We start from the raw sequence: 10,386 nt of genomic DNA on the forward strand, positions 1-10,386 counted from the left end.
GAGAGCTCCGGCATTTTCACATCTCCTTTTTGCTGATGATTCTATTTTTTTCTAAAAGCCAAGGAGAAATATTATCATGCTCTCAAAGATATATTGAAGACTTATTGTGAGGCTTCTAGTCAGGTTAATGAGTCCAAATTATCTATATCTTTCAGCCTAAATTGTACAATGCGTACTACAAGAAGTTGCCTTAAGATTCTTAAAGTTTCTGCTAATAGAAGTATGGGATTGTACCTTGAGCTCCCTACTGAATTTGGACGTAGTAAGAAGGAAGTTTTTACTCTGATTTTAGAGAAGGTCAGTAAAAGTATACTTAATTGGAATAATGGTTTTCTATCTCCTGTGGGAAGGCTAAATCTTATTTGTTCTGTGTTGTCTTCATTATCCATTCACTGTCTACCTGCATTTCGAGTGTCGGTAAGTGTGACATCGAAAATAGATTCTTTGATTTCACAATGTTGATGGAGTGGCACTTGCAAAAGAAATGGTCTCCACGGGAGTAGCAAGCTTTTTACTCAAGCTTCTAAATTGTGTGGTGGGTTGGGATAAGAAATGTTGGTTGTCTTAATCAGAGCTTGTTTGCCAAGATTGGGTGGAGAATTTTGCATAATGAAGAGGGGTTGCTTAGTCGTGTTTTAGGAAATGAGCTAGGAATTGCAAGGTCTAGTTTACTTTCTAATGATCTACCTAATAAAGTACATCTTTTATGGGGTGGACAGGGAGTTTTATGGGGTTTCCATCTACTCAAACGAAATCTAGCTTGGCAGGTGATGCATGTTTATTTTGTTACCATTTCCTCCTCTTTTTCCGATGCGTTTCGGGACGATTTCTATCCCTTTTATTTGCATTTTGTGCCGTTACTCCCATACTAGTATCCATCTCATTTTGTAGAGAATGAGTCGAGATTGGAGAACAAAAGCAAGAAAGAAGTCCCAAAGAGCTTCCATGAGAGAAGAAGCGGAGGAAATGCTGAGAAGAGTTCTGTGCCGGTAGGCCAACAGCCGGCTAGCCGACAGGGAACCCTCTCCATACCTTCAAGGAAGAACAAAGTGAATAAAAGCTGAGGGTTCTATGCCGGTAGGCCGGCAGCCGGCAGGGAACCCTCCCCTCATGCCTTAGAAGAAAAATAGAGATTTTGAGCCAAAAGAGAAAAGGGCGCACTGCCGGCAGAGGTACAGGCAACCGGTGGCCCGGCAGGGAGCCCAAGAAGAAGGAAGAAAAAGAAGAAAAAAAAAGTACAGGTGTTCTATGCCGGTAGGCTGGCAGCCGGCCAGTCGGCAGAGACACCAATCCAACACTTAGCCAAATTTTGAAGTCAAGAGAACTCAAAATTGAAAAGGGCTCTCTACCGACAGCCGACACAGAGCAGCAAAGACGCATTTCAGCACCTACCCCTCATTTGTGACTTAATTTCATAGAAGACTATATATACCCTCTCATAACTCACTTAGCTTGTACACACAACCCTAGACTACTAATTATTTGCCAATTTATGTTAAGCTTTCTATAATCAAGTACTAATCTTTCCTTAATCAAACCTTAATTACTTAGCAATTTAGTGTAGTTCTAGTTTAGTTCAATTGTTTACCTTTGTTATTTCGGTTTGTAAGAGAAGATTTTGAAGAAATTCTTCCATTATTAATCCAAAGCTTAAATCTTTCCTAAATATTGGTATAATTTTCTTCCTTGTTTATTTTAGTTTTCAATTGTTTATATTTCTATTTCATTTTAATTGTTGTTTGAAGTAGTTTATGTTTGTTGCTATGTTGATGTTGTTTTCTTCATTTATTTACATGTTAATTGTTATCATATGTGAGTAGTCTCCTCTAAGACTTAGGGGGATCTTGAGTAAGGATAAGTTGTTAAATATGGGTTGTTAACATATAGTTTGTGGGTAAAAGTTTGGTCTTTGTGCACATGCATTTAAAGTGTTTGATGAAATATTTGTATGAAAGTTCAAATCTTTTGTTGATATATGCTTAACATCTACTTGATTGAGAATGAAAAGGGGATGTTTGATACTCTGTGTATGAAGAATTGGAAGCAAGGTGAAAACTTTGTGAAAGATTATGGGATTACTAAGGAATTAGTTGTTAAACCTAGGCCAAACCACCACCCATAACTTGTTAAACCTATAATCTCCTCTACCCTACTTAAGTGAACTCGAAAGTCTTAGCTTTTATAAATTTGTTTAAACTCATCTCATTTATTGCCTTGCTTTATCTCTAGTTATTAGTTTATATTCTAGTAATTAGTTAAACAAACCCTTTCAACTATTTAGGCTAAACTTGATTTGAACAAGCTAAGTACAAGTCCCCGCCATCTTTGCAAACGATCTCTAATTATATTACTTTAATTAGGAGTTTTTATAAATTGTTTTGGTGTGAGCATGACGACAAAACTCCTTCATCGGCAGGTTGGTTACCCTTCTTTTCTTGATGTTTTGCATGATAAATGGATTCATGGTTATTCACTTGCCCAATTGTACTCTCTATTGCCAACGAACTTAATCAACATGCCTCAGATATGTATCTCTCAATTGCAAAATGACAGGGGAGGTTGGGATTTCGAACGAGTTCGTGATGTTTTTGGTATTGACGCGATCCCTTATATTCTTTCTATTCTCTATCCCAAGGGAAATGAACGGGATAACATCTTCTAGTCTTTAACTCCCAATGGTAAGTATTCAGTCAAGAGTGATTATAGGCTAGCTTTCTCTGTATTATGGGAGGCAAAGGCTTCTACAACATATTCTTTACACATGGATCATGAATCAGTTGCATTTTTTTGTAAGAAGCATCTATAGGCCCTTTTTGCATACCTAGAAAGTGGAAAGTGTTTCTTTGGAAGATCCTCTCAAATTCTCTTCCTTCTGGAGAGGAAGCCATGAAGAGAGGACTCAATTGGAATTATATGTGGTCGAACTTGTAATTTTGAGCTGTCGTGCATTGAATCTTTGAGTCACATCTTCTGTGATTGCAGCTTTGCCAATAAAATCTGGTTTGGTTCCTGCTTGGGTATCCGGAGCAACATGGGCAACAACAACATATCAATCCAGAAGTGGATTATAAATTGGATTGTCCTCTTTTTGAAAAGCCAGCATTTATTACTATGGTCTCCTTTTTTATCAGTACCCTTTGGAGGCTATGGGACCTTCGAAATAATTTGACTTTCCACGATTCCAATCTTGATCTTTATTCATTCTTTAATCAACTGAATAGTGATTTTATTGATAACATCAGGGTTGAGAAAAATAGAAAGACCAAGATTGATATGGATACTTCGGTGCAACTGGATGATCAAGATGAAGCTTTTAGAATTTGGAATCACTTGCCACATGTTTTGATTGGAAATAAAATTTGTTCGAACAATATCCGAATCAAATGTGATGAATCCTGGAAATCGAATTTTAAATCGTCTGCAGGTTGCTTTTTTCAAGATATATGGGTGTTATTTTTCACCGGGGTCCGAGAAATTTCTGGGCATAATCAGACTTTCAAGCAGAAGCCATGACACTCCAATTTGCAATTTCTGATGCTAGTTTGAGGGGTTCAGCCACATCGATGCAACGACAGAATGCATGAATCTTGAATTTCAAGTTAACGGAATTGGTGAAGTTAATCAAGATGTCGCTCCAATTAACGAGTCCATTTCTTTCCTAGCTATATCATGCATTGTTTTTCTCTTAGTCATTATCCTAGACAATTTAATAGGATTGCTCATGCTTTAGCAAAAGCTATAGCATAATCGAGCAGTTTTTCACACTGACAAAAAAGAAAAAAAAAATAGAAAACGTAAAAGTTGAGTACAAATGAGAAAATCCCTTTATAATAAGAAGTTTACTAAGCTGGCATATTAGCGCACTTGCTATAACCGAACAACATACACCATAATATTTCGAAACACATTATAAATTACAGCTTGGATAAAAGTTACAAAAGCACAACTCGACTAAAATGGCGGCACATCATCCGAACTTCACTGGCCGCAGACTGCGTTTCTGACATAAATCCAGTACATGGTCGCAAGCAATCTGTGAGACTATTCAGATAAAAGAGAGAGACGGTGACCCAATATCCAATAGGCTCATTTGTACCAACATAGATTATATGTAATAATTCCTCAGGAAGAACCAGTGCTAACTCGCAACCGTTTCACGTCATTTTCTGGAACACTAGCATCACCACCATTGTGTCTAGTTGAGCTTGTAGCTGTCCCTTTGACCTGCACAAGCAAGTCACACTCGAATGACAATGTGTATAGTGGGATTAAAAACTACCTACCCTCTCTGTGCCCAACCCATCCATTAATAGGCAAGGATTTGGGTTGAATTCACAGGGGAGATCGTCTCATACAAGACTCATTCATTACTGCAAAGCAAGTGTATCATACATTTTCGTCAGGGACAACAGCGTATTTTCCTGTCGACAAACCCGATATTTTCCCTGCCATATCATGAAGACGGTAGATGAGGAACATGATTTTTTGGTACACAACTTCAGGGAAGAAATGTGAGAAAAAGAGTTAAACCTGCAGAAGGATCAGCTTTGGAGATTTCTATCTTCTGATTCCCTGATCCATCGATGCTCAAGGCGTCTATAATTGTTGGCAAATTTCTGCAATACCCTCATGTGATGTTATGTACTGTATCTTCTACCATAGTGCATTCAGAAGACAAGCGGAGACACAAAGTTCGGGGATCTACAAGGCAATTATAATTTTTTCCTTTTTTTCAGGAGGGGGGTGAGCAGCTTGATAATCGTCAACATAAGGCTGAGTTATGAGATCAAGAATTCTGACTACATGATCGGAAAGACCATCAAAGTAAAAGTCATTCCTACTATTCAGAACTCCCAACACCTGGAGGGATTTGTAAAGCAGTTGAAGACTAAAGTCAGTTATAAAAGAGCAAAATCTTGATTGAAAAAATTATATTTATCCTTGGCTTTGGGGGACAGCAGCCTGTGCTAGCCCTCCTCGCTCCGCCATTGAATGCATTCAACTTGATGAACTTACATGTGATAATCATAGGGAAATGAACATCTCCTTTGATGGTAATTCAAACAGAACACATGAATCGATCAGAAGACAAGCATACAGAAACATAAGCATTTGCAGTTACCTATCAGCAGAGTCCCCATGCCCAAGCTGTCCATTTGTACCCCGTCCCCAAGAAAATACATTGTTTCTCTCGGTAATGGCCAATGTATGTCTCCAGCCACAACAGATCTGCACTACTTTCTGTCATGAACAAAAGACGAGAGAGATCGGTAAATGAATATCCCGACGAAGAAGTGTGAATATCAATAACAGTTGATTAAAAATTGTAAGTGACCAAGTAAAAGATTTGCCTGATCATCAGGAAACAGGACTTGCACAGGAGAGCAACGATCAACATTGTCACCCACTCCCACCTGTCCAAACTGCAGGGAACACGGAGCTAAGATTCAGATCTTAATTAACCACCCAAGGTAGCAAAATCTAATCGATGACCAAACACGTAGAGATTTAGCATAACACTAAACTAACAACTTAAAGCACTGATGCAAAGGCATAACCCTCAACTCACAGAAATGTAATTTGAGAGCCACGGGATCAAAAGAAAAAGTTCGAAAGGTCACACTCTTCTAGATAACTCGCCCTATTGCCCATAACATGGTCATGTAGTTTACTTTCCCTATTCATTTGGATTCCATGAACAATACATTTACATATGGCACAAATATTGATAAACGGGCTAGCAGGAAGAGTATTTTAGTCAAGTAGATGGACGGGGTAAATAAAAGCAAGTTGAAGGTAGTGGAATTCACAAACTCTTAGAGGGTATATGTGGCTTTTTGAACCAGAAACTACCCTAAAATGGAAATGCAATGAAATGGTTTGAATGACCAAAAAAGGAAAATGCAGCTAACCCGAGTGAGTGGAGGGGGACAGGGAGAATTAGAAAATCTCCTTATTGAGTAATATCTTATTACAACGTTTTTTTTTTAAATCGTGCATATATTTTCTTTACCAAAGTTCATAAATAGATATCCAGCAGAATTCTGATGAATAAATTATGGTCATCAGAGGTACCAGCCAGTCATGGGATGAGATGTGTACAAATCTTACTCCCTATATATAAATATAGAAGAACTTAGAATCTTAGATACCGATATGATCATGGTTTAGGAACAATATTTTTTTAATTAAAAATTAATAGCAGGGACATAGCTCCATGTAATGGCACATGTAACCAAAAAAATGATTCATTCAAACATTTAAAAGATAAACGCCCACGGCCCTCAGCAAAAACCCTCAGCTGAAGAAAATATTCTCTCTCCTAAAAGTGATTGAACCAGTAAACAAAACCGACTAATTTTGCTATATTCTGCTTCAATTTGTTAATTTTCAGCCATGTTCACATTCAAACGAACATTAGAATAACATCAAGCTTAGACTGCCTAAGCTGACATTATGGATATACCTTGTTCCATCCCCAGCCATATAGCTTTCCCTCAGATGTGACCGCCATTGTGTGCCTCCAACCACCAGAGATCTGCAAAATTAGGCCGGACGAAGGACATGTAAACTGATGTTAAGGATCAAATTTAGTACGAGACAGAGTCACCATAGTTGTTCCAGCTTTTTTCTTTAGACTACCACAAAATTGAGAGTTATCTTTGTGATCAATCAAAAGAAGTGCTTAAACAAAATATGGAGGATGGACGAAAAGGAGGAAATTAATGGGATTCAGCAAGTAACCTGAGATATGGTCGTGTTGCTCAAAGCTTCCAACTTATAGGGAGTAAGATGATCTTCAAAATCTCCATGCCCCAGTTGTCCATATTTACTCCACCCATATGTGTATATGTTACCGGCAGTCGTAACAGTTATTGTATGCCTCCACCCACAAGCAACTAGAGTCATTTTTATTCCCTGCAACGTTCAAAATTTTGATAAGGGTAGTAACTAAAACTAATAACCACGGAAAATGATTCACTATGATGATACAACCAGTTCTGCATGATAAAATGAGGAGAGCTTTAGTAGCCATACAGAAACAATAAATTCTTTCATTTCTGACAATACTAAACCTTCACAGATAGGTTTTCATTCATATTTGAATCACCATAGAATTTTGGATAAATCTAACACCACAAAGAACCCTTGGCTCTCATTCAAAGCATGCCAGCATGGTACTAGTTATATATCCCAAATTCAATACTGGAGAGGTCTTAGCCTATTGGTTAAGAGACTAAGAGTTAAGACCGAGGAATCATGAAAAAAAAAATTGGTTTTTCTAAGTCATACAATTCTGTTTTTTCAAATTCTACATGGTATACCCCTCATTTTTCAAAAACATCACTCCGTAGATTTAATAAATAGTTCTTAAAATACCCAAATTACTAAAAATCAAGTTTTTAAACTGTTAAATTTTTTAAAGAAAATATGTTTACAATTGACTAAACAATATTTATGTTAATGTTATTACAAAATTATTGCTTTTTTGATCAACAAAAAAGTGCATAAAATAAACATTTAAAAGAGGCGGATTAGAACATTTTGTGTATTTTAAGAGGTTTTCATTAAGTTTAGGGGGTAATGTTTTTGAAAAAACGAGGGTGCCACATAGAATTCGTAAGAAGTGACTAAGAACACAATGGCACCACGTAGAAAAACCAACTTTAATGCAAATGACTTGAAGGTACAATGATTAGGCCACAGTTTTTATTGTTCATAACTGGTCTTCACATCAGATGTCTAGTGGGAAAATGTCTCCAGATATGTTTCTCCTTGGTTATTGGAACGGAAAATGGCACAAAACAACTGGACATTGTAAAGGTAATATTGGCCACATATATAGCGCAATAATCGAGATCAGAATATCAGATCATGACGACAGATTAAGTGATCAAGTCTCAAACCGAGATTTAATAATTAATACACCCACATATGAGTTTCCACTTTCCACGTACTTTTTCGAATTGTCTGAGTTAACCAGTGAGAATGCACTATAGAATTCAGATTACTCAGACAAATTTGAGTCAGAACACTCAAAAGTAAGAGTTGGAGACTGTTGGCATACATCGATTGGCGCAACTTTCTCAGGAATCAGACGGTCATTGCGGTCACCCAAGCCCAAGTTTCCATATCGGCCCCATCCCCAGCCATACAGCTCACCGGTTTCTGTGACAGCAGCACTGTGCTCAGCCCCAGCAGCAACCATTTTCACCGATACTCCCTGGCAAGAACAGTTGGAAGTTTAGACATAAGAGGTTACCTTGGTAAGTGGCACTGCATAATTGAACCAAAGCAAGTATAGGAACCGAAAAGTTAAGCATACCTTTTCCTTCCGATTGTTGCATAAGAACAAAATGATGAGAAATGTTGGCCTTTCTAAAATTACGAAATATTACCTGAAAAGTTTGAATCTTTTGTGGGATGAGAGAATCCTCAGTTGTGTTGAGACCAAGCTGGCCATTTTGATTCCTTCCCCAACTTCAATTAAAATTAGAGACATAAATAGGTTAGTCAATAGAAACAAAAATCCTAATAAAGAAATATGATTACCAGTACAATGCATCCTTAGAACAAATCATTATTTAACCTAAACCAAACGATCAATGAAGTTACCACGAATGTGTGAAATCACAAAATAATCGGGGGCAAAGTGAGAGGTGTTAAGATGGGCTGCCAACCTTCTCCCAACCACTGACCTACCCCTACTGTACTTCATATATTGGCTCAACCACAGATAATAATAGTAAGACCATATATAAAATTACATATAAGCAAACTAGCAAAATATTTTATTAAAACATAGGCTTGTACCACGCAAACAAAGAATAAACCCCCTTCAACAACCTATGTGCTTCAGGCCCCCTTGTGCACAAGAATCAAAGTTGAGGAAAATGTGAGACCACAACTCACAATGACTGTAAGGAAGGAAAATTAAGATTCGAGAGGTAACCAGTCAACCACAAACGAGATGTAAAACCAGGTAGAGTCAGCTTTAACTCAGCAAGCACCAGAAACTCGAGAGCTCACAACCCTTACATATGCAAGAAAAGAGCCTCACGTCCTTAATCGATCTAGTTAATCAACACATGTAGATATTAATCACAGCAGGGAACATATGTAACCATGCAAGTCCTTACAAGGATATAAGGGCTATAAACATCATCTTGCACATATTTTTTTTCAGAAGAAAACACCTAAAATAGTTAGAGAAGTAGACGGGGGATATTCCCAAAATGATTACATATCAAGAGAACATAGGTTTAGGTTTAGACCACTAACCTCATTACTTCCCCATTCATATTGATCGCCAAACAGTGACTGTCACCACAAGCAATTTGCTTGATCTTCACACTGTTTAATGTCATGATTGGTTGAGGAATGAACACATCACTAGAGTTACCATGGCCTAATCTTCCAAAATCACCCCTGAAAACACAAATTCACTCAAAAAAATCAATGTTTCAAGCATCAATTTCCTCCACAAGCCAAATAATGCAAGTGTTGAATAACAGAAGTAGGAAATCTGTTTTAACATAATGACAAAAGATCGACAACGTCAAGTCGTCAAACATACCATCCCCAACTATAAACTTGCAAACGTGGCTCAGAATATGCAAGAGTATGGTCCGCCCCACATGTGATGGAGTTCACCTCATGTCCATCCAAGGCACTCAATTGGACAGGAGAAAAGCGATCTTCGGCATCTCCGTGTCCTAATTGTCCGTCCTCTCCTCTTCCCCATGAGCAGATCACATCTCCGGCTGCAGCATAAAATCAGCCCTCACGACTCAAAATACATAAATATATTGACCATAGTTCAGTGATAGATCATACTGTATATTTTCTACGTTGGCGTGAAAAAAGTAAATTACAGCTTAATTGAGACATCTAATCCTGGCATGAGCATTTTGCGCTTGCTGACAAGCCAAATGCAACTGTCTTTCTAACCCCAAACTCAACTCTTTGCTATGACCACCTCTCCATACAAAGTTATGAGCTTCAAGTCATATATAGCCTTTAAACACCTTATTAACTTTAAGAAAATGGAGATAAAACTAACGAGAATCAAAACCATTACCCCAATGTCTCAAATGCTCGTTTATGACAGGACGAACATAGAGGTTATATGCAAATAACCCATAACGAAAATTGCATCAAAAATTACATCAAATGATTGTTACTTTGTAATAAAAAAAAAAAAAAGAAAAAAGACCAGCTCCAAAATAGATTTCCTTTATGATTAAAAATTTTGGCAATCACAGGAATCGTGATTAACCACTATGCCACTATAACCTTCCATAACTTGCACTCTAAACAAAACAAATAGGTTGATGATGGCACTTGCGGCCACAAAACCCGACTTGAATGTTGAAACCATCAATT

The 10,386-nt window shown here is 37.6% G+C and overlaps 1 protein-coding gene across 1 annotated transcript; it reads right to left on the reverse strand.

The window, feature by feature from the left end:
- Positions 1 to 3,801: 3,801 nt before the first annotated feature.
- Positions 3,802 to 9,764, reverse strand: LOC141639493 (ultraviolet-B receptor UVR8-like; the record flags this gene model as incomplete). Its single annotated transcript, XM_074448604.1, is given in 11 exon segments — positions 3,802 to 4,224; positions 4,393 to 4,445; positions 4,531 to 4,616; positions 5,123 to 5,241; positions 5,352 to 5,423; positions 6,467 to 6,538; positions 6,745 to 6,918; positions 8,069 to 8,224; positions 8,400 to 8,481; positions 9,283 to 9,429; positions 9,578 to 9,764. Coding segments are annotated over 11 exon segments (1,250 nt in total), but the record flags the coding sequence as incomplete, so codon positions are not given.
- Positions 9,765 to 10,386: the final 622 nt, after the last annotated feature.

This window comes from Silene latifolia, unplaced genomic scaffold, assembly GCF_048544455.1.
Source record: "Silene latifolia isolate original U9 population unplaced genomic scaffold, ASM4854445v1 scaffold_420, whole genome shotgun sequence".
In the NCBI taxonomy this organism is placed as follows: Eukaryota; Viridiplantae; Streptophyta; class Magnoliopsida; order Caryophyllales; family Caryophyllaceae; genus Silene; species Silene latifolia.